This window comes from Lepidochelys kempii, chromosome 3 (genome assembly GCF_965140265.1).
Source record: "Lepidochelys kempii isolate rLepKem1 chromosome 3, rLepKem1.hap2, whole genome shotgun sequence".
Classification (NCBI taxonomy): Eukaryota; Metazoa; Chordata; order Testudines; family Cheloniidae; genus Lepidochelys; species Lepidochelys kempii.
Window position 1 is genome coordinate 36529829 of NC_133258.1, and position 25016 is coordinate 36554844.

The following is a 25016-nucleotide window of genomic DNA, read 5'->3' on the forward strand; positions in this document are numbered from 1 at the left end:
AGGAATTGTTCCTTAATTCTGTTGCTCACAGCACCATCTGCAGGAGTTTCTGCATCAGTGCTTTCTGCCACATTTTCTTCACTTCTGAAATTAATGCTTAAGTTTCAAATATAAAAAAGCTAAATCCATCAGTAAATTTAATTACAAAATTATATTTTGCGAGGCAGATCCATTGAGGTTTGCCCAGATTGTGACACTATATGTGTGTTTAGCAGTTGGCTGCTAACATCATTCCTGATTCATTTTTTGGGAGAATGCTTAACCATTTTAAAATGTTATTGAAGTTAGTGTCTTGATGGATAAGATACTATATTTAGGCTTTGTTTTTCTGTGGCTGTGGTTTGTAAAAACTCGTGACTTTGGAAAAAGTATTGATTCTTGTGAAAGAGAATAGAAACTGTCAGAGGCAGCTGCTGATACAGTTGGGAATAGACACCAAACAAAAGAGAATATCTGACTTTTGCCTCTTTCTCCTCAAATTAAATGGTATAATTCTTTTTCACTTGTTCTAAAGTGTGTATTGAAATGTAAAGGTACTATATAAAGGTCTAGCAGGTGAGCAAAAAGGTAAAATAATGTCAACATTTTTCTGATTGAGTGGGAGTAATGGAGGCGATATGTCTTATAACTGTACGCAGCATTGTTTTTTGTGTATATTGCAGCCTCACCTAAGTGGGACTAATACCCATATGTTTGCCTGCAGCCAGAAGACTTGGATCCTTTCCAAGAGGCACTTGAAGAACGAAGGTATCCTGGTGAAGTTACAATCCCAAGCCCTAAACCCAAATTCCCTCAATGCAAAGAGAGCAAAAAGGATTTAATAACGTAAGCATAATGTGAGGTGAAATTATTTTTTCTCCTTTTAACCTTTCCTCTTTGTCTTTTTTAAACAAACAAGTACATATACGCCTTGCAGTATGAGCATGCAACATTTGCAGCATATAAATGTTTCCAACTGCCAGTTAAGTAAAGTAATAAGCTAACACGTATTTGCTTGTTTTTAATTATGCTATATTGTACTGAGATGCCATTTTCATTTAATGCTGTTCATTTTGCAGCTTTTTGATAGGATGCTTAAATCCCCTTGCAGTCATTGCAGCTAAACTGGAAACAATGAAACTTTTAAAAGTTTTTTTTTTTAAACATACTTACTATTTTGGCTGTTTTTGTTTTTGTTTGGTGGCAGATGTCCAACACCAGGGTGTGATGGGAGTGGTCATGTGACTGGTAATTACGCCTCACATAGAAGGTGTGACTTCATTTTTTTCATGGTGGATTCTGTCTTTTCAATTTATTGTTTTCAGCTTACCTCAACAATGCTGTCAAAGTAAAGATGTTGAACTATGTGTTAACCCTTTGAGTAATATATGTTGATATTAAAAGCATGCTAATTTGTGTGTTGTATAAACGTCTTTTATTTTTAAATAGATTACTAAAATTTCCAAAGTTTTCTTAAGCTTTTTGAGTAGTTAACCCAGGGATCACAAATATTTTTGTTACATTTTACTACATTGTAAAAACAAAAAAAGTTCATTTACATTATGTAGTATTGGAAGTAAAATGTATATCTAAATATATTCAGAGGGTTAACTATATTACAAAATTCAATATTACAGCACTTGCCCCATCGCTTTTCTGCATTACAATTTTTAATTTTTACTTTTTATGTTGTGATTGTTTGGGAGAGTTTAGCTTTTAAGGAGGTTGACTTACTTGGATATCCTGCCATGTCTTACAGTCTGTCTGGCTGCCCCTTGGCTGACAAAAGCATTCGAAGTATGCTGGCCACAAGCTCACAAGAACTCAAGTAAGATATAAACAAAATCATTCTGTTTACACATTTATTTGCTCAGCAAGTGCATATAATTATGACAGACGCTAGATATGCTATTTGGAAAAGTACTAGCTAATGTACAGGAACTGACCATGCTTGGAATTTCCACTGAAATCAATAGGAGATCCATGCAGTGATTGGGCCTATAAATAAGTCTATTTCTTTGTTATTTCTTTTGTGCATAGAGTACACATTAAGGATGGGCAACTTCAGAAATTTTGCCGTCCCAGTCAGGACAAGCATCCAAATTTTGGAATCCCTTCTCAAATTTATCTAAACTATCTAAGTCTCTTGAAGTTATCAGTCTGAGCTGGAACTATCAAGAGAACAGATTCCAATAGACTAGTCTGATTCCAAAATTGGCAAAGCAATTATCTGACTATTTCAGAACCTCCAAGGAAGGTTTATTTCCAAAATAAATAATAAATAAATAAATAAAATAATTAAAGGTCCATGCTTAGGGTGTAAGGAGGAGGTAGGCTTTTTTTTTATGGAATCTGAACCAGTTCTCCTATCCCTAATTCATGTATTGTTCTCCCCAGGTTTGTATCACTATTATCAGCCTAATGCATTGCCTCATTTACCTACCTTTTTCTAGAGTTTTCTTTGCTATTCCTCTGCATTTTTTTCTCTCTACAAAGTAACAATTTCAATACTTCAGAGTGAAAATTGTAAGCAATAGACATTAGTTTTTTTAAAGTATTATGTTGAATTATTCAATTAAAATATAAAGAAAATCCTGTAGTTTTGTCTATGCTGAAATAGGATCTTTTAATATTGGCAACAATTAAATATATTTATATATGATTAGTTACTCTGTTCTGATTTTTAAAAAATTAATAATCTAGGTTATACAAATAGTCTTTGTGGTTATAGTGAGAAGTCCTACCAAGAATTCTGTAACCTCCTTCAAAAATGTGCATGTTCTGTTCTGGTCAAGCAATACTACAGGTCCAAACTGACTCTTCTCCTGCAGCCAGAGCTTTGGCTAAAACTGTGCACATGGAAAGGCTGCAGGATTGGATAGTTATGTGGTATTCCTCAACAGACCCCAAACACGTTGTACAGAGGGACAGATATTTAAAAGTAAGGCGGCAAGAATGGGAAGGGACAGCATGAACAAATACTTGGTGATGATTCCTGACCATGCTGAGGAGTATTCCAAACATTATTGAGCGGGGGGCTACCTTTGCTGCCATGACTAGCATTTTCTTGAGATTCATACATGCATTGTTGGGAGAACAGACCCTAAAGCCTAGGAAATGTTTCAGAAAGTCAGCTGCTAAGGCAGATTGCTCCCTAGATTTGTCTAACATAGCCAGTGAGTTCTCATGTGGGGTAAGAAAATCACTTTGCCTAATTTAAAATCCACTCCAAATTTACAGGTTTGAATGTTCAACTCAAATGTTATTGGGATCCCATTCCACTTAAAGACTGTGGGATGTGTGGGGGCAGGGAGGGAGCATGCATGGAAAAAGTCAAGTGAAAGCAGAGAGTGAGAAATAGAGTAAAGTGAGGGCAGAGTGATTCTTGGACTCAGAACCACATGGTGGGTGTGCAGGAGGCTATCTGCAGCCATAGTGGTTGGAGGCATCATGCCTGCATAAGGCAAGCACAGACAGGATGACTGTTGGGGGAGCAGGGACAGTGTGTTTACTATAGGTTCTTGCTGCTGCTTTAGAAAAGATGCAACATACAGAGACAGTTTAGGTGCCTGAACCTGGGATGTCCTGCAGCAGCACAGAGGTGCAACTGGAGGGAAAATTCTACTCAGCCCTGAGCTACAGCATGTCCAGTATAGATGGAACCATCAGGGAATTTAGTTGCTAAGATCTATGAAGTCCCTACTGAGCATGTGTGAACTGCAATTTTGAAAGGCCAGATTTGGACAGGTGTTCATAGGGATGCACAAGGCACATTCCTGACACAAAGGTCACTCCCTTGCCAAACATCAAGTCTCTGCTCCTAAACATGGGTGCGCTAGAACTTTTCAAAGGAAAGTCATCAGAACTTTTTTTAGCATGGACAAAACAACTTATTTTTCCTTAGCATCATACCTGGAAACAACTAAACTGCCTTGGCTGAAACATTCATACATAACATATATTCATACATAACAACATAAATATTCATACATAACAACATAAACAGCCTAGGCAGACACCTAGCATAGAAAATTTCAGCCCAATGGCTTAAATTGTGGCAAAGGTGTAAGAGTCTGATAATGTGATGTTGGACAACCTTAATAAAAGGCAGTTGCACATGCCCCACCTGTAATTCACATATGTAAAGGTGATATTCATTTAACCAATTAATTTATCATTCACTTTTGATCTACCCTATTACCACTAATGCATCTTCTTTGGGCTAGTTCTAACATTCCTTACACCTGAACAGCATCAAACAGCTACCATTTTTAAAAAGTCAAACTGCCAGAGAAATGTTTCCTTCTTTCCCCAACTGTAGAATTTCCCTCAAAAAAATTACACCTGCCTGAGCCCCAGAATAGGTAATATTCAGTTGTGTGCCAATGATGGGTCAAAGGGTTGGTATCTCTTGTCCCTGTAGGACTAATAGCTTGCATACTATCCCATTGGAAAGGAGAGATTCCCAGGTCGCTTTTAGCACTTGCTTCCTGCCCTGGAAAAGCCCAGAATAGCAGAATTTAACTATAGGACATTTTTATGTATAAAAAGATCTGTTTTAGATATTTTTGAAAGTTTTTCTCTCTGTAGCTATATATGTAGATATAAAGAGAGAGAGATTAAAATAATGTTTTATATCATACTTAGTTTAGCTATCAAATTTTCAGAATTTCTCTCCCTCTAAGCCTGAAAAAATGAACAGATCTTAACAAAGTTACTAAGTCTACTAAATGCAGAAATAAAGTCCAATAAAATGTTTTAAATCTCTAAATCATTTGTAAATTATTTTTCTCTAACACATGATAGAGAATATATGATACTGTAGTGTGATATAAAGATTTTATTGCTGGATTGTACCGTTTGGGATGACCTGCATAACTCACTCATGGCTTTGCCATTCATGGGTAATGTGACAAATCTTAAACTCATGCAGATAAAACCTTTATGTGGCATTCTACAATTATGTATTCTCTGTTTCTCTTTTTCACTCACACAAATATGTGTAAAGTAATTTTCAAACTGGAATTCTGTCAGGACTCCATACCTCGCACACCTGTGCAAAAGGTGCTATGAGATATTTAATGAGCATTATTGGCTGTATATTTGCTCTGGAAGGCAATCTTCCAAGTTCACCACCATAGACACTACCCACACTTTTTGTCACACAAACTGTGTGTCACGAACAGTTAAGCATGTTTATTTGCTGTTCTCCACCTGTGTTTCAGTTTTTCTTTTCCCACATCCCCTAAACAGACCAAACTATTCATAAAGGGTGAAATTCTACAAGCATTTCTATAACCTGGCACACTTCTGTGCTGAAATCTGCACTAGCTCTCAGTATAAGAGTTTGGAGGAGAACAAGAGAGTTGGGTAGTATAGATCCAGTATGTATGTTCAAAAGGGAGACAAATCATTGGTTACCTAACTTGTATTGCAGTTTTTGCAGAACTGGTTGACATATTTGTATATGCTGAACTCACTCCTCTCCTGTAGTCTTGCTCCTCCTCTTTCCCTCTCCTGCATGGGGAATAAATGAAGAACGAACACAACTTTTTCGTCTCTCATCTGCCTAGGAGTGGACTCCCTGAGCTTGTCCACCTGTTCCTTCCTGGTTTCAGCCCCTCTCCTAGTATCCTATTTACTTATGTATATGCCCAACTGGCTTATAGACAGGTCACTGATAATTAAATAACTGAAATATTCAAAGTAGTGCTGAGTTATATATAAATATATAAGACAATTGTTTTTAAGACATAAGTAACATCAAAAGAGGTGGTTATTGGAGACTTCAAGGAATTTTAAGATCTTAAAATGGACAAAACAGTATAAGCATCCAAATCTGTTGATGGCTAGAGCACAGTCTATTTTGATTAATTATTATGTTGATCTTAATGCATTTTGTCTCTCAGTGCTATAGTCTAAAGTAATTGGGGTCCTATAAATACCATAGAACAGATTGATAGACAGGGTCCGGAACAACTGTGTTATGGCAGCTTTCTGAGGCATGAAGCCATATTTTCACTCCATGGAGAATAATAGAGTTGGCCAAACTCTTTCTTGACATCCACCCATTTCAGTTTGCAGTGGCAGACTGGAGAATTTCATGCTGATGGATGCCATGCAGTTTATATGACTCTCCATCCACATAAAGTCTGAGCATAAACATGTCTCTCTCAGGAATAGAACTTGGTCCAATAAAGGATATTACCTCACCCACCTTGTCTCTCTAATATCCTGGACCGACAGGGCTACAACAACACTGCGTACTGTGACAGGGTCGGGCCAGATGGCTACAGGAGAGTAATCGAAGGCAGATATATTAGCCCTAGGTTAAGTAGGTCCCTTTTCCCTGGGTAAGGTAACAGGGAAGGTTCCAGAACAATCAGAAACCTTCTGGAAACAATTAAGACAGACAGGCTGATTAGAACAGCCAATCAAGAAGCTGCTAGAATCAATTAAGGCAGGCTAATCAGGGCACCTGGGTTTAAAAAGGAGCTCACTTCAGCTTGTGGTGTGCGTGTGAGGAGGTGGGAGCAAGAGGTACTACGAGCTGAGAGTGAGAATGTATACTGTTGGAGGACTGAGGAGTACAAGCATTATCAGACACCAGGAGGAAGGTCCTGTAGTGAGAATAAAGAAGATGTTGGGAGGAGGCCATGGGGAAGTAGCCCAGGGAGTTGTAGCTGTCGCACAGCTGTTCCAGGAGGCGCTCTAGACAGCTGCATTCCACGGGGCCCTGGGCTGGAACCTGGAGTAGAGGGCAGGCCCGGGTTCCCCCCAAACCTCCCAACTCCTGGTCAGACACAGGAGGAGTTGACCTGGACTGTGAATTCAGAAAAATGACCAAGCTGAGGGCTGCCGTGAAGCTCCAAGACGAGCAAATCCGCCAATGAGCGCAAGACCCACCAAGGTAGAGGAGGAACTTTGTCACAGTACATAAATGTGAGCCACACATGCATAGATCAGATACAGGTGAAGGCAGTTACAGGGTTTGATCAATAATCTTCACTACTAATGGAATTTCTTTGGCTCTTAGTTCCCAGTTACTGGCACCAGCAGAGAAGACTTCAGTGCTTTTAAGTGTCTCTGAAGAAATTAACATCTGGCCTGAATCCAAGACTTTCCAGTATTAGGTTACAGGCTATAGTGTTGGTGAAACACAACTTCTTTCTTAAAAGACAAAGAGATGCTGGATTGAATATTAAACCTCCCTATGATGGGAGAGCAATTAGCAGCCACAAACAGTTACAGATATAAAGTTTAAGGTGAAAGGTAAAAAGTTCAGTTGTTAAATACAATTTTTAACCTTAACATAGTTTGTTTCCTACCACTTACAGTGACTTAAAAACTGCAGTCTTGTAGAATTGTAAACATTCTTAAAAAGTGAAACAACATTCCCCAAAGTTTTAGAAGTAACTTAAAAGAAAAACTTTACTTCAAAATTGATTAGTTGATTTAAAAAAGCAATCATTTGAATGGTTAATAAACCAGTCCAAGCCAAACCAGTCCTCTTTCTTTCTGTGCCCAGTCAGCCAGGGCATCTGTGCAGCAGTGAGTTCAAGGAAATAACATACCTGTTTCAGATAGTACTTTCAGGTGGATTTGTCATTTAAAAAATAACCACACCTTTTATATGGCTCTGTGTAGGTTGGCCATGCTAAATAAGTCACCTATAATAAGACATATTACCAAATTTAACATTGTTTCTCTAAGGTCATTTCTCTGTCAAAAACTCATGTGTGCCTTCTTCTGTTAGAGGAAATGTTAGTTTCATATGATTATATTAAATTAGCCTGATCTCTAAGATGTTTGGGGATCAAATATGTCCCCAGAAAATTGGATGCTTATCTGAACTTCCAATAGTCCTCCAATCCCTAAACACGCCTGTCCCTAAGCAGATTTTCACTATGTGGAATTGTCTTCTTGGGGGGGATATCTAGTGTCCTGCCCCTCTGGCATCTTTAGGGGAGGAAGGCATTCTCATCATCCTCTCTGTGCTGAAGCCTCAGGGCTTCTACTTTCCTTGTCTCTCTCCATGGTAGGAAGGTGGGCTCAGGGCTACTACTGTTTTCTCCACTCTGAAGGTGGAGGATCTTGTGGTTTCCTTTCCCTCATTCTTATGTGACTTTTTGCCCTAACTTCCACATTGTTGGATACCCAACCTCTACACTCCTCCAACTAGGTCTTTCCATCTCCCTGGGAATCCCATTCCCCTTATCCCTTTTTCTCCCTTCCCATCTGTGTCTCCCTTGTGAGTGTCTCCCCTTAACTCCTGAACAGGAGGGAGAAATGGGCCATTCTACACCTCTCTGTATCTCACCCACCCCAGCCAATTACTGCAGCCTTAGAGTGCGGGGTTAGAAACTGCCCCTTGGCTGGTGAATATTCAGCTTCCCCAGTTGTTCTCTTAGCCCATGTGCTGATTTCTAGCCTCCAGCAGAGACCATAGTTGCTGAGAAAGGGAGCAAGGGAATGTAAAAGGAGCTGATTGACACAGGCCTCTGGTTGATTCCCACAGTGGCCCCTATTGGCAGCAGGCAAAAATTATGTATATGTTTTTAACAGCTTAGGGAAAAAGATATCCAGGGGCTATGGCCAGGACTGCAAATACTCAGGACACTCCCAGCCAAAATGGGGCAGCTGGCAAGCCAGTGGTAAATATGGTGCTTGTTATTGTTTTTAATTATTCATACTAACCAGAGGACATTTGGAAATCTTCAGCCAAATCCTCACTCAAAACTCCCATTGACTTCAGTTACCCAGACCAGCTTGCTTTAGTGGGAGCTGAATGAGTAAGGATTGAGTAAAGGCAGCAGGATTTGGCACAGAACACGTAATTCGACAATAGTTAAAACCTGGATCCTAGGCACTGGGTCTTAGGCCCTTGATGGTGAAGTTCGAAGACGTCAAAAATAGTTCATGGTCCCAATTAATCAATAAAACAAAGGTGCAAACATTAGAAATATGTTTCTTTAAGCAATATATTTAGGGCCAGATTGTGATGGGGTTTTGCTGGGATTGAAGGGGAACAGACGAACCTCCCCAGCTTGGTTAGCTCATGCAAGGGCCTGTCCCAGTTGTTTAAGAGAGCTCAGGGACTTCTCTTTCATTGTGGCCCTAGAGACAGCCAGTATTCCAAAGAGCTATAAACTAGTATCATCAATTAGTAAAATGCGCCGATGGAGAACTCTAGGAGGGCGTGAGGTTGATGACTTTGAACCACCGCCAGATAAGTAGATTATTCTTTCTCTCATTCTCAAAATCTCTAAACTTTGAGAGCTTTCTGATTACATGGCCACTTCTTGTTCTCAGAACAGTTCCTTCTGCAATGGCAGGTCTGGAGACTGAGGTGGATCCACCACCTAGAACTTGTATTTGCCATTCCTGGTATTTTTCATTGTCACTGACTGAATCATATGTTACTTCTGTCAGCACAGAAGCACCATCACTAGCATTTTGGATACCCACAAGAAATAGATCACCAAAGTTTTCATTCATTTTTTTTAGTGTTCTTCTGTTCCTCCTGTAGGGAGGACCTTGCTGCAGATGAGATAAAGTTTACACTGGCAGGTTGCCAGACACTTTTCTGTAAGGATTCTAACATTTTCTCTCACCTGCGTGGCTAACTGTTTGGCATTCTTGTTATAGCATTTCTTCTTCTCTACTTTCTTAGATTCTTCGTATCTCTTGAGGTTTAATTGTTTTTGACTCAATAAGCTTGCTAGAAGTTGGCACTGAAGTTGTTGTCCTTCTGCCTACTGAGTATCTGAAGTGGTGAGCCTAGTAAATAAATGTGGGGTGTATTGCAATACTTTAACAATGCTGACTATGGACCCCATGAATCTGCCAGAGCTTTTTTTTTAATGAAGTTCTTTGATGTTTGAACTTGACTTTTATGTTCATAAATTTGATTGTAAGGACTTGATGTGATCTACTTGAACTGATGTTCAAAGAAAATTACCAAAATGAGGCATTTATAGATTGTTGGCCATTATGTGTTGTTTACTCATCTGGAATCATATGGTGAAAAAATTACAGTTTACATTGTATTATTACATTGCTGCTCAATATGTCGTGTAAAAGGTTAATTTAAAAAACAACTGAGTAATATTCCACCAGTAAGAGGTAATCATTTCCATTTCATTCAAACACATCTGTGCCAACCTTGGGCCAAGTGCAATCAGGAATCTCATGTGGTTTCAGTGGGTTTTTTGCATTCTGTTTCCTGTATTTATTGCAGATTTCCGCTTGGATACCTTATCTTTGATGGCAGCATGCATGCCTGGCCAGAACAGAACATCTTGGGCTCTGTTCCTGCACTTCTCAATACTCAAATGGGCACTGTAGGTTATACCTAGCATTTCCAACCTCATGTTGTGTGGTGCTATGACAATGTCCTTTGTACAGAATCCCATCATATGCAGCAATTTCATCTCTATAGTCACAATATGTTTTTTTTTACTTGGAGGTGCCTGGGCTTTTCCTGTTAGCCATCGTCTAGAATAACTTGCTCAAGCTCTTGAAAGGTTGGATCATTTCATGTTTCTTGCTTGAATTTGTCTAATTTTGTATCAGAAATGGGTACTTGAGTCATATTTGCATAAAACCCCTCTTCCTTGTTTTCACTGTTTAAAAGCAGCTTTAAGAGCATGCCTTCTATGAGAAGCTCTTTACCAGGCATTTGCATTCCACTTGCATTTCTAATGCTGCAAGGTACTCCTCATAGGCACAGGATCTGTCAGCATGAAGTAGCTTTGCAATTTCTCTATAATTTTCTGAAGTCTGGACTGTGCTTTGCACAATGGTCCCCTGTAATATCCCAACAGTTTATGGTCTGTTTCTACATTGACTAATTTTTGCCGATAACAATATTCATGAAATCATTCACAACCAAAACCTATTGCCAGCATTTCTTTTTCTCGCTGGACATAGTTCTGTTGTATTTTAATCAGTGCTTTAGAAGCATATGTCATTTAGACATCATCTGGCAGAAGCACAGCCTCAATCCCTGTGGGCTTGCATTGATTTAGGGCAATATTTTGAAAAGTCCCTGGCTGACTTAAGAACCTATGTCCCATTTTCAAAAGTAATGTAGGCATTTCGGAATCTAAGCCCTGGTCTACACTAGGAGTTGAGGTCGAATTTAGTAGCGTTAAATCGATTTAACCCTGCACCCGTCCACATGACGAAGCCCTTTGTTTCGACTTAAAGGGCTCTTAAAATCGATTTCCTTACTCCACCCCCGACAAAGGGATTAGTGCTGAAATCAGCCTTGCTGGGTCGAATTTGGGGGTACTGTGGACACAATTAGATGGTATTGGCCTCCGTGAGCTGTCCCAGAGTGCTCCATTGTGACCACTCTGGACAGCACTCTCAACTCAGATGCACTGGCCAAGTAGACAGGAAAAGGCCCACGAACTTTTGAAATTCAATTTCCTGTTTGGCCAGCGTGGCAAGCTGCAGGTGACCATGCAGAGCTCATCAGCAGAGGTGACCATGATGGAGTCCCAGAATTGCAAAAGAGCTCCAGGATGGACCGAACGGGAGGTACGGGATCTGATCGCTGTATGGGGAGTGGAATCCATGCTATCAGAACTCCGTTCCAGTTTTCGAAATGCCAAAACCTTTGTCAAAATCTCCCAGGGCATGAAGGGCAGAGGCTATAACAGGGACCCGAAGCAGTACCGTGTGAAACTTAAGGAGCTGTGGCAAGCCTACCAGAAAACCAGAGAGGCGAACGGCCACTCCGGGTCAGAGCCCCAAACATGCCGCTTCTATGATGAGCTGCATGCCATTTGAGGGGGTTCAGCCACCACTACCGCAGCCGTGTTGTTTGACTCCTTCAATGGAGATGGAGGCAACATGGAAGCAGGTTTTGGGGACAAGGAAGATGATGATGATGAGGTTGAAGGTAGCTCACAGCAAGCAAGCGGAGAAACCGGTTTTTCCAACAGCCAGGAACTGGTTCTCACCCTGGACCTGGAGTCAGTACCCCCCGAACCCACCCAAGGCTGCCTCCCAGACCCGCCAGGCGGAGAAGGGACCTCTGGTGAGTGTACCTTTTAAAATACTATACATGGTTTAAAAGCAAGTATGTTTAATGATTAATTTGCCCTGGCATTCGCAGCTCTCCTGGATGTACTCCCAAAGCCTTTGGAAAAGGTTTCTGGGGAGGGCAGCCTTATTCCATCCACCATGGTAGGACACTTTACCACTCCAGGCCAGTAGCACGTACTCAGGAATCATTGTAGAACAAAGCCTTGCAGTGTATGTTTGCTGGTGTTCAAACAACATCCATTCTTTATCTCTCTGTGTTATCCTCAGGAGAGTGATATCATTCATGGTCACCTGGTTGAAATAGGGTGCTTTTCTTAAGGGTTTCAGAGTAACAGCCGTGTTAGTCTGTATTCTCAAAAAGAAAAGGAGTACTTGTGGCACCTTAGAGACTAACCAATTTATTTGAGCATAAGCTTTCGTGAGCTACAGCTCACTTCATCGGATGCACCCAATGAAGTGAGCTGAGCTCACGAAAGCTTATGCTCAAATAAATTGGTTAGTCTCTAAGGTGCCACAAGTACTCCTTTTCTTTTTCTTAAGGGGACATTCAGAGGTGCCCATTCCTGCTGGGCTGTTTGCCTCTGGCTGAATAGAAATGTTCCCCGCTGTTAGCCACGGGGAGGCGGGAGGGGCTAGCCACACGTTGGGGGGAGGCAAAATGCAACCTTGGAACGAAAGCACATGTGCTATGTATGTAATGTTAACAGCAAGGTTTACCGTGAAAGAGTGTACCCATTGTTCTATAAAATGTGTCTTTTTAAATACCACTGTCCCTTTTTTTTCTCCACCAGCTGCATGTGTTTCAAGGATCACAGGATCTTCTCCTTCCCAGAGGCTATCGAAGATTAGAAGGCGAAAAAAATGCACTCGCGATGAAATGTTCTCTGAGCTCATGCTGTCCTCCCACACTGACAGAGCACAGACGAATGTGTGGAGGCAGACAGTGTCAGAGTGCAGGAAAGCACAAAATGACCGGGAGGAGAGGTGGCGAGCTGAAGAGAGTAAGTGGCGGGCTGAAGAGAGGGCTGAAGCTGAAAGCTGGCGGCAGCGTGATGAGAGGAGGCAGGATTCAATGCTGAGGCTGCTGGAGGATCAAACTAATATGCTCCAGCATATGGTTGAGCTGCAGGAAAGGCAGCAGGAGCACAGACGGCTGCTACAGCCCCTGTGTAACCAACAGCCCTCCTCCGCAAGTTCCATAGCCTCCTCACCCAGACGCCCAAGAATGCAGTGGGGGGGCCTCCGGCCACCCAGCCACTCCACCCCAGAGGATTGCCCAAGCAACAGAAGGCTGGCATTCAATAAGTTTTAAAGTTTTAAACTTTTAAAATGCTGTGTGGCCTTGTCCTTCCCTCCTCCACCACCCCTCCAGGTGCTTCTCTCCTCCACCACCCCTCCTGGGCTACCTTGGTAGTTATTCCCCTATTTGTGTGGTGAATTAATAAAGAATGCATGAATGTGAAGCAACAATGACTTTATTGCCTCTGCAAGCGGTGATCAAAGGGAAGAGGGGAGGGTGCTTAGCTTACAGGGAAGTAGAGTGAACCAAGGAGCGGGGGGTTTCATCAAGGAGAAACAAACAGAACTTTCACACCGTAGCCTGGCCAGTCATGAAACTGGTTTTCAAAGCTTCTCTGATGCGCATTGCGCCCTCCTGTGCTCTTCTAACCGCCCTGGTGTCTGGCTGGGCGTAACCAGCAGCCAGGCGATTTGCCTCAACCTCCCACCTCGCCATAAACGTCTCCCCCTTACTCTCACAGATATTGTGGAGCACACAGCAAGCAGTAATAACAGTGGGAATATTGGTTTCGCTGAGGTCTAAGCGAGTCAGTGAACTGCGCCAGCGCGCCTTTAAACGTCCAAATGCACATTCTACCACCATTCTGCACTTGCTCAGCCTGTAGTTGAACAGCTCCTGACTACTGTCCAGGCTGCCTGTGTACGGCTTCATGAGCCATGGCACTAAGGGGTAGGCTGGGTCCCCAAGGATACATATAGGCATTTCAACATCCCCAACGGTTATTTTCTGGTCTGGGAATAAAGTCCCTTCCTGCAGCTTTTGAAACAGACCGGAGTTCCTGAAGATGCAAGTGTCATGTACCTTTCCCAGCCATCCCACACTGATGTTGGTGAAACGTCCCTTGTGAGCCACCAGAGCTTGCAGCACTATTGAAAAGTACCCCTTGCAGTCTATGTACTCGCCGGCTTGGTGCTCCGGTGCCAAGATAGGGATATGGGTTTCGTCTATGGCCCCACCACAGTTAGGGAATCCCATTGCAGCAAAGCCATCCACTATGACCTGCACATTTCCCAGGGTCGTTACGCTTGATATTAGCAGATCTTTGATTGCGTTGGCTACTTCCATCACAGCAGCCCCCACAGTAGATTTGCCCACTCCAAATTGATTCCCGACTGACCGGTAGCTGTCCGGCATTGCAAGCTTCCACAGGGCTGTCGCCACTTGCTTCTCAACTGTGAGGGCCTCTCTCATCTTGGTATTCATGCGCCTCAGGGCAGGGGAAAGCAAGTCACAAAGTTCCATGAAAGTGCCCTTACGCATGCGAAAGTTTCGCAGCCACTGGGAATCATCCCAGACCTGCAACACTATGCGGTCGCACCAGTCTGTGCTTTTTTCCCGAGCCCAGAATCGGCGTTCCACCGCATAAACCTGCCCCATTAGCACCATGATGCCCACATTGCCAGGGCCCGTGCTTTGAGAGAAGTCTGTGTCCATGTCCTCATCACTCTTGCCGTGCTGACGTCGCCTACTCACCTGTTTTCGCTTTGCCAGGTTCTGGTGCTGCATATATTGCTGGATAATGCGTGTGGTGTTTAATGTGCTCCTAATTGCCAAAGTGAGCTGAGCGGGCTCCACGCTTGCCATGGTATGGCGTCTGCACAGAAAAAAGGCGCGGAATGATTGTCTGCCGTTGCCCTGTTGGAGGGAGGGGCAACTGACGACATGGCTTACAGGGTTGGCTTATAGGGAATTAAAATCAACAAAGGGGGTGGCTTTGCGAGAAACTGAATGGCCCCCATAAGGATAGAACTCAAAACCTCAAGGATAGAACTCAAAACTGGGTTTAGCAGGCTGTTGATTTCATGGAGGGAGGGAGGAGAAAATTAATACAAAACAAATCTGGTCTATTTCTTTTTTTGAGCCACTTCATCTATCTTTATACATCTTGCTGGCAGCAGACTGTGCAGTACGACCACTAGCCATCATCATCTCCTGGGTGCTCAGCAGAAGACGGTGCAGTGTGACTGCTGGCCATCATCTTCTGCTGGCTGCTGATTACAAGACAGTGCACTGCTGGTAGGACTCAATCGCCATGAGACGAAACTTAAAAGGGAAATGACCTGGCTGAGTCACTCCCATGTTTGCTCAGGTGCCCCGGACCTCATCGAGGTCAGTTAAAAGAGCACCCTGGACTACGTCAACGACGGCTACCAGTCATACTGCACTGTCTGCTGCCAAAAGGCAATAAACTGCTGCTGTGTAGCAATGCAGTACCGCATCTGCCAGCACCCAGGAGACATACGGTGACAGTGAGCTGAGCGGGCTCCATGCTTGCCGTGGTATGGCGTCTGCACAAGTAACTCAAGAAAAAAGGCGCAAAACGATTCTCTTCCCTTGCTTTCACAGAAGGAGGGAGGGAAGGGGGGCCTGACGATATGTACCCAGAACCACCCGCGACAATGTTTTAGCCCCATCAGGCACTGGGATTTCTACCCAGAATTCAAATGGGTGGCAGAGACTGCAGGAACTGTGGGATAGCTACCCACAGTGCAACGCTCTGGAAGTCGACAGTTGCCTCGGTACTGTGGACACACTCCGCCGACTACAGGCACTTAGAGCATTTGTGTGGGGACACACACAATCGACTGTATAAAAACGCTTTCTACAAAACCGACTTCTATAAATTCGACCTTATTTCGTAGTGTAGACATAAGTCTCATTGACCTTCAGTGGTAGTTAGGCTCCTAAGTGCATAAGTCACTTTTGAAAATGGGACTTAGGGCTTGTCTACATGGTTCATTGGTCTGCACCAGAGGGGTGTAAATTCTAGTGCACACTAGCGTATTGTGCATTAATTGGTCTGTGTGGACCCTGCTGGCATGCACTAAAAGTTCCCTAGGGCAAGTTAATGTGTGAAAGGGAATTACATTAATGTGCACTAGGGAACTTTCACTGTGTGCCACCAGGTGCCACATTGGCTAGTTAGTGCACAATACACACTAGAATTTACACCCCTCTGTTGCGGACTCATGCACCGTGTCGACAAGCCCTTAGGCTCTTAAACCATTTAGGTACTTCTGAAAATTTTCCTTTTAGTTCTTAGGCTCTTTATTAATCTCAAAATATTTCAGCACTGATGCTTCTGTAATAATTTATTTCAATCTCCAAAAGCTTTCCTCCTATCAGTCATCCCAGTGCTATTCTGAACTGTCCCCAAGCAGCATTCTGAGGGGAGCAATTGTGACGAATTAGTGATGAATTTGCTTATATATGTTAACATGCCCATGAATCTCTCTAAGGCCTCCTTGTCTTGGAGTCTTTCCATTTGTACAATTGCTTCCACCTTCTTTGGGTTTGTCGCTGAGTATGTGCCCTACATAATTTGTTCATGTTCAATTCAAGGGTCTTTTCTTTGGCACAGTGCAATCTCTCATTGTTTTGTTGATCATTTTTGCCTTAGATCAGCAGATCATAAACAATTGCTTCCATCCCATTCAGATCCTCAAAGATCTGGGGCATGATGCAAAGTGCTGAGGCAATCCCAAAGGGAAGTTACTTAAGCATGTATTTACCAAAAAAGGAGTTGCAGAGTTTTGTACTTTCTGTTTTGTGTCAGACCTGCCAAAACCCTTAGGTTGCACCCCTAAAACTACTCTTGCATTTTAAAGTCTAGACACGCTCATTCAAATCCACAGGCGGTGTAAGTTAGCATTGCTCCATTGACTTCAAGGGACTGTCACTGATACACACCTGCTGAGGATTTAGCCATATGTCTTCAGCTGTTCTTGTGGGTTAGCGTTAATGTTTGGTTGCCTTACTTAAACCAGGTTTCAGAGTAACAGCCGTGTTAGTCTGTATTCGCAAAAAGAAAAGGAGTACTTGTGGCACCTTGGAGACTAACCAATTTATTGCTTATGCTCAAATAAATTGGTTAGTCTCTTAGGTGCCACAAGTACTCCTTTTCTTTTACTTAAACCATAAATCCTTAACCTGTTTGATTTTAAAATGGAGACCATACTATTAATTCAGTTGGTTTCTATATTTGTACAATAACATCTAATTTTGTCATCTGGTCAAGTTCACCTTTTTTATTTCATATCTCATTACTAATGAGACTTTATATGGTGCATATATTTTTGTGGTACAATTATATCTATATCAGTGTGTTGTTTTATAGCCTTAATATATATTCCAGTCCTTTAAACATCTTATCATATTCTTTAAAAGTATTTTTAGTATCTTGTTCAGTGGAACTTACACAGACATTTGCACACTACTCTCTAGTCCTAAAACACATACTTTTTACACTTTTTCCAAATCTGCTGAATGATTTTACTTCTTCTACAGACATGCCAGTGTGGCTTCACCACATGGGCTCATTTTTTGCCCACTCTCTGGGACAAGGTTTGTTGTTTTATTTGAACATTGGCCGTCATTAATCTTTTTGTGTACACTGACTCTGCGTACTTTGCACTTTGCTCCAGTACTGATTTTCACATTAATTTTATTCATTTATTTTCAACGTGTCAAACCAATGTGTTGCATAAACATGCTTTGTAAATTATTGAGATTCAATAAAGAGTGTTGATTCATCATCATCATCATCATCATCATTGTAGCTTTTTCATCCAGCTGTTTGTTCATGAATGCATTTTGTTTTATTATTTCTTTGCAACTTGTGCTGCGAGCAACACACTTTTGTAAAATGGTTACAACTGACTATGCCATGACCAAGGTCCCATGAATTCTGCAGTAAGCTAGATATAAATTCAATGACAAAGTGTGTGGATTCTGTGGCACTCCAATGCAGTGCACTGGAAGTTCTGCAATGAAATCATTTAAATTTAAATACTGAAGGTTTATTTTTAGTTAAGCCACTAGGAAAATAAATGTCAGGACAGTGGCCATTTTCTTTTTTGCTATTCCGTTTATTTTATGGTGTCTCCCATTATCACATCTCAAGTCCCATAGAGTTTTCAACTGATGACATGTAATTCCATCATAGAAAATATCAGTGGAAGCTGTGGTTTGGCTGCTGTGTAGCAGAGATTTGGAGATTTGTGAACCTGGAGAGGAAACAGAGGCAATGTGGGATTTGGGGCATATTATTGTTATTATTACTATTATTATTATTATTTATTTGTTCTTTGTATTGCAGAAGTACCTTGAAGCCCCAGTTATGGGCCAGGACCCCATTGTGCTAGGTGCTGTACAAACAGAGAGTAAAAAGACAGTCCCTTCCCCAAAGATCTTATAATCTAAGTAATTTATATTTAAGTATATTATATATACGTATATTAGCTACATGTTTCTGTTAAAATGATTAGCAGTGAAATAGTAAATATTATGGACATTTAAATGTCATCTTTGGGTTTCAGAGTTAATACCATATTTTGATGACTGAGAGGAGTTCATACTCCATAGAGCTATTATTTCAAGCTGTCTGCAGACTCAGGAACACATCACTATATCCATTTACAATTAGTGCATGATTTCAAGGTTATCTTTACCACCATTGGGGCTAGAAACTTTTTTTTTTTCAAAAATAAAATAGATTCCGAAGCATTTTTCTGAAACAGGGAATGGGAAAGGGATGGATTCCACATCACATTCTGTGGCTTTCTTGGTCATACCTTCCTTATAGATAAATAGTGAACTTGATTCGCAAGGCCAGTCAATCTGATACCTTTTTTTTTTTTTTTAAATCTTTACAGGTTCAGTCCTGCTAACTCTCATTCACAAAAGAAGGTCTTCAATGATGTGAAGACCTAATCAGGGACCTGATCCAAAGCCCATTACAAATCAGTGAAAAAGCTCCCATTGACATCAATAGACTGGATCTGGCCCCATATGAGTAAGGGTTTGGAGGATCAGGTTCTATTCCTGTGAGTGCTTAGATCTCCCTGAGCAACAATATTTTAATGACAGGTTTCAGAGTAGCAGCCGTGTTAGTCTGTATCCACAAAAAGAACAGGAATACTTGTGGCACCTTAGAGACTAACCAATTTATTTGAGCATAAGCTTTTGTGGGCCACAGCTCACTTCATCGGATGCATAGAATGGAACATATAGTAAGAAGATATATATACATACATACAGAGAACATGAAAAGGTGGAAGTAGCTATACCAACTGTAAGAGGCTAATTAATTATGATGAGCTATTATCAGCAGGAGAAAAAAACTTTTGTAGTGATAATCAAGATGGCCCATTTAGACAGCTGACAAGAAGGTGTGAGGATACTTAACATGGGGAAACAGATTCAATATGTGTAATGACCCAGCCACTCCCAGTCTCTATTAAAACCCAAGTTAATGGTATCTAGTTTGCATATTAATTCAAGCTCAGCAGTTTCTCCTTGGAGTCTGTTTTTGAAGCTTTTCTCTTGCAAAATTGCCACCTTTAAGTCTGTTACTGAGTGACCAGAGAGGTTGAAGTGTTCTCCTACCAGTTTTTGAATGTTATGATTCCTGATGTCAGATTTGTGTCCACTTTTTCTTTTGTGTAGAGACTGTCCAGTTTGGCCAATGTACATGGCAGAGGGGCATTGCCGGCACATGATGGCATATATCACATTGGTAGATGTGCAGGTGAATGAGCCCCTGATGGCGTGGCTAATGTGATTAGGTCCTATGATGGTGTCACTTGGATAGATATGTGGACAGAGTTGGCATCAGGCTTTGTTGCAAGGATAGGATCTTGGGTTAGTGTTTTTGCTGTGTAGTGTGTGGTTGCTGGAGAGTATTTGCTTCAGGTTGGGGGGCTGTCTGTAAGCAAGGACTGGCTGGTCTCCCAAGATCTGTGAGAGTGCTGGTTCGTCCTTCAGGATAGGTTATAGATCTTTGATGCGCTGGAGAGGTTTTAGTTGGGGGCTGAAGGTGATGGCTAGTGGCATTCTGTTATTTTCTTTGTTGGGCCCGTCCTGTAGTAGGTAACTTCTAGGTACTCTTCTGGCTCTGTCAGTCTGTTTTTTCACTTCAGCAGGAGGGTATTGTAGTTTTAAGAATGCTTGATAGAGATCTTGTAGGTGTTTGTCTCTGTCTGAGGGATTGGAGCAAATGCGGTTGTATCTTAGAGCTTGGCTGTCGACATTGGATCGTGTGGTGTGTCCTGGATAGAAGCTGGAGGCATGTATAAGTATAGTGGTCAGTAGGTTTCTGGTATAGGGTGGTGTTTATGTGACCATCGCTTATTAGCACAGTAGTGTCCAGGAAATGGATCCCTTGTGTGGATTGGTCTCGGCTGAGGTTGATGGTGGGATGGAAATTGTTGAAATCACGGTGGAATTCCTCAAGGGCTTCTTTTCCATGGGTCCAGATGATGAAGATGTCATCAGTGTAGCACAAGTAGAGTAGGGGCATTAGGGGACGAGAGCTAAAGAAGCGTTGTTCTAAGTCAGCCATAAAAATGTTGGCATACTGTGGGGCCATGCATGTATCCATAGCAGTGCCGCTGACTTGAAGGTATATATTGTCCCCAAATGTGAAATAGTTGTGGGTGAGGACAAAGTCACAGAAGTCAGCCACCAGGTTTCCCATGTCATTATCGGGGATACTGTTCCTGATAGCTTGTAGTTGATCTTTGTGTGGAATGTTGGTGTAGAGGGCTTCTACATCCATAATGGCCCAGGATGGCTGGGTCATTACACATATTGAATCTATTTCCCCCACGTTAAGTATCCTCACACCTTCTTGTCAACTGTCTAAATGGGCCATCTTGATTATCACTACAAAAGTTTTTTTCTCCTGCTGATAATAGCTCATCTTAATCAATTAGCCTCTTACAGTTGGTATGGCTACTTCTACCTTTTCATGTTCTCTGTATGTATGTATGTATGTGTTGTGTATATATATATATATATATATATATATATATCTTACTATATGTTCCATTCTATGCATCCGATGAAGCGGGCTGTAGCCCATGAAAGCTTATGCTTAAATAAATTTGTTAGTCTCTAAGGTGTCACAAGTACTCCTAATATTTTTATGGAAAGAAAGCAATATCATAGGGCCAAAGTCTGTTCTCTCAGCTCATGCCAGTTGAGTGTACAAGTCCAAAAGCAGAATTTGCAGACTGTATTCTTGCCAAAAGCAGTTTCAGATGGTGTCTTTTGTTTCATGAAGGAATGCTGTCATAGATCAGAGCCAGCTGAACAATTAGTTTTTTTAGAAATAGTGTATAATTTTTATAAGTTATTAGCTGGTGAAATACATGTAGTTAGAGAAATACCTTTTGTCTAACTTCCATTTAATACTGTGGACCTTTGAGTCTGAGATCTGAATAACAGTTAATACATATAAAACAATAGTACATCTAGATTATATCTATAAAATGAATTGCTAGTTTAACTTCGCTGGGCCTGAGTCTGATCCCATTTGCACCAATTTTACAACAGAGTAACTCCATTGACTTCAGTGGAATTACTTCTGATTTACACAAGAAGAGCATTTGGCCCATTATCTCAAATGTCTGTTAAAATTCCCATGAATGTTAATGTACCACAAACTTAGCAAATTAGTCTTAAATCTCCATCTAAATGTATAATTTAGAATGATCTTTAAAGCCATCTTATATTAACTTCAAGCTTGAAAGCTTTTGTTTTATGACAGTGACAGTGATAATGTCATTACCGTTTTTAAGAACCTTTTTTTTTCGTTTATGTACATCAATGACTATATTTTTAATAGTGGAGTAAAGTGGATATTGTGAATAACTTATTAAGCCCAAAGTTCTCTCTTTCTGGCAGCAACTTGTATTCATAAATTGACCCTTACAATCACTTTCTGTGTCACCACTTTCTAAGATTTGCCCCTTCTTATGGGTTCGATTGTGCCATGGTGGCATAACCCACAGTAATGGGAGGTGTGAAACTATAACACCTGCAGGAGCATTATTGTTGGATGCAGTTTACAACTCCCTGAGCAGCCAGACTACACCCTCTCAAACACCACTTTGAGATGTTGTGATCTCCTTGGGGTTAAGGGATGAGTGCAAGACTGGAATTCTGCCTGGCCGTCATTCAGGCTGCACAAGGGAATCAGGAAGCTAATAAAGCTCCTTTCCTCACCACACAATGTGCATCCTGTGTGAGACTCTCATACTTTCAGCAGGGTGAAACGGCAACATATTTTATGTGGATATGCATTTGTATTTAAACCAATCTCTTTCAGCGGGACTCATGTCTTTTACATCGTCCCATATTCTAATGATTAAGTTAACTGGCAGGAATGTTTGCTGAGATGGTGAATTTTGAGAAAATATTTTCAGAATATAAATTTTGAATTGCAAATATTCACCCCAGAAACAGGATTCTAAGGTTACTCCAATCCAATCAGGAAAGAGAAAAATACTGTGCAATGTTTGTGTCTGATCAAAACTAATCCACTCAGCTTAAATTTAGAATAGTTGTTCATAAACATTTTGTTACAATCACAGAAAATCAATAAATGATTTTGAAAAAGAAATTTTGGAAAATCAAAAAACACATTGGTATTTTGCAAACAATCAATAAGGCTGAACTGATCAAGTAAAGTATTATCAATTGTTAGCCCACTTCTACTCATATTGGTATTGACAAGAGGGAACCAATGCAATGCTTAGATGCCATGGTGACAGGTGTCTTTGAAAACAGATTCTTAATTTGTATCTGAAATATTTTTCTTGCAGTGGCTCTTTCTCATGGCTGCTTTTCTATTTTTGCTCTGGGCCCTAAGGTGTATTAGAGTGTGGGATCTTTCTCGTTCTGTCTACTTTCCCAGAAGAGTATGAGCAAAGTGTTTATAACACAAAGAGCTAGTTTCACAGTTCCATTGTTCTACATAACCGTTTATCCCTGTTTATAACCTTTGGCCTTCCTACTGCTCTGCATAGCTGTTTCTGCAACCAATTCCTGCTGCTATTAAAATGTGGAATCAAAGTGGTGCATTCTTACTTGAGCCCTGTGAAATGTTCTGCACAAAAAGGAAAGCTTTATCTTTTCATCATATTTGCAAAAAAGCAAAAGTTCTGACTCTTTTACCAGGAGGGTTTTTGTCTCTATTTACTTCAAAGAAAAAAGCAGTTGGTACTGAAAAAGCAAGGAGATCAAAGTGAAGAAGAGACATTGGAGAGCATTATACAACACAGTGTCATAGTGCTGTTCACAGTCAATGACACCTCACAATGCTATTATTACTAAGACACTAGCCTAATCCAGCCTTTGTGTAAATGGATCCAACTCCTTTTACTTCATTGGGAGTTGTGTGGGCGCTCGGTACCTCTGAAAATTAGATTAAACATTTTCAAAAATATCCATTACTATACATTTTTTTCGATGTCCGAGTAGAGCCAAGTAGGTCCTCTTGAAGTAAATAAGAGCTATGGGGCTTAATCTCCCTGAAAATCAGACCCTAGGTGTCTTAAGTCACCCACACCAAAAGTTATTGAGTGTTCTTGAAAATTTGGCCAAGAACTAGTACAATGCCGCACAATGAATCAGAAACAGAGCAGAATTTAGAGCTGAGATCTCCTTTGCCTGCATCCCTACTTTTCACTAGAACACATTGCCTCACAATGTGGTATAATTCACACTTGAAAAAAGGTGAATGAAAACGTCATCAGGACAAGGCATACAAAGCCTCCCTCACTTGGATCTCCAGTAATACATGCAGGTCTAGGGGAAAGTTATTTGTTTTTGTAAAGTGAGAACGTGCCATTTTTCACCCTTCTCCTACTGACTCTTCACCCCTGAAATAGAGAGCACCACCTCTGCTTTTGCTGTCTGGGGAAACCAGACTCTCAAGGCTCTTCTTAGCCTACATCCTCCACATGCCAACCTGCCCCTGTCACCAGATGACAAATCCTTTCAATGAAGGGATATATGTATATATATCCAGTGGAAGATTTAGAATCTGTTCAATATTATAACTCTGGGGCACAGTGGCACCTCTCAAGGTTGCTATCAGGCAGTATGGTGATTCTGTATGTAGGAGATAATGTCATTATTTTATTTTACTTCCCCAAGGAGTAGTTTTAAGATGTTGTCAGGCTGAGGAGTATTTTTAATACCAGACCAGTGTTAAATACCCAACTTTACCATATTGAATGTAGATTGAAAGTCAAAGTAGTCCACCTTTTAGTAACTCTGCTGAAATAGGGGCTAAGATACAAGTTCCTGTTAACGGAAGGAAGACTACAGGCCAGCTACATTTTTGTCATGTGGGTCACATTTTCTTGGCAGACTTTTAGGTTCTCCCAAAGTCAGTGATGAAACTTCCATTGTGACTCAATGATATTCACAATACCATTCCTTTATGGCTTAGCTGCTAGATTGGTAAGCCTTTTCTTGGAGCCAGGGTACTTATAGTTTGCACTTCATTTAAAAAGAGTCAGAAATATCCCCGCTTGACTCTCAGACCCAATCTTGCAAATTAACATTAGATGAAGTACTCTTGAAGGGACAGCTAGGGACACTCTTGAAGGGACACTTTGTTAAAGTAGGTCTTTTCTCTTTATGCCCTGCCCCCATTTGACCTAGTGGCCACAGTCCTTTTACTCACATAGTGCTCCATATGATTTTAAAGGCATTCTTGGATCTGCTAGTGGAATGACTCTTTCTTTTCAAACGAAAAAGAGAAACACAGAATAGCTCAGGCATGCCAAGCCTCCATATGCTCTTTCTGTTCCCCAGTTCTCTATTGCAGAAAAAGAAAATGTTAATGGATTGACAGCACTGATCACACCAAAGATGAAATATAAGT

General features: G+C 41.2%; 1 protein-coding gene across 23 annotated transcripts in view; it reads left to right on the top strand.

Moving 5' to 3' along the window:
• The window catches only part of MYT1L (myelin transcription factor 1 like), a 380247-nt gene that overhangs the window by 297050 nt on the left and 58181 nt on the right, over positions 1-25016 (top strand). For 19 of the 23 annotated variants that reach the window (XM_073336127.1, XM_073336123.1, XM_073336134.1 and 16 more), the window contains 3 exons: positions 704-825; positions 1187-1249; positions 1739-1807. In XM_073336127.1, coding sequence (XP_073192228.1) covers positions 704-825; positions 1187-1249; positions 1739-1807 — 254 coding nt within the window. Of the gene's footprint in view, positions 1-703; positions 826-1186; positions 1250-1738; positions 1808-10219; positions 12029-12827; positions 13471-25016 lie in introns of those variants that run through there. The other 4 variants (XM_073336121.1, XM_073336122.1, XR_012157936.1 and 1 more) reach the window with 3 other exon arrangements.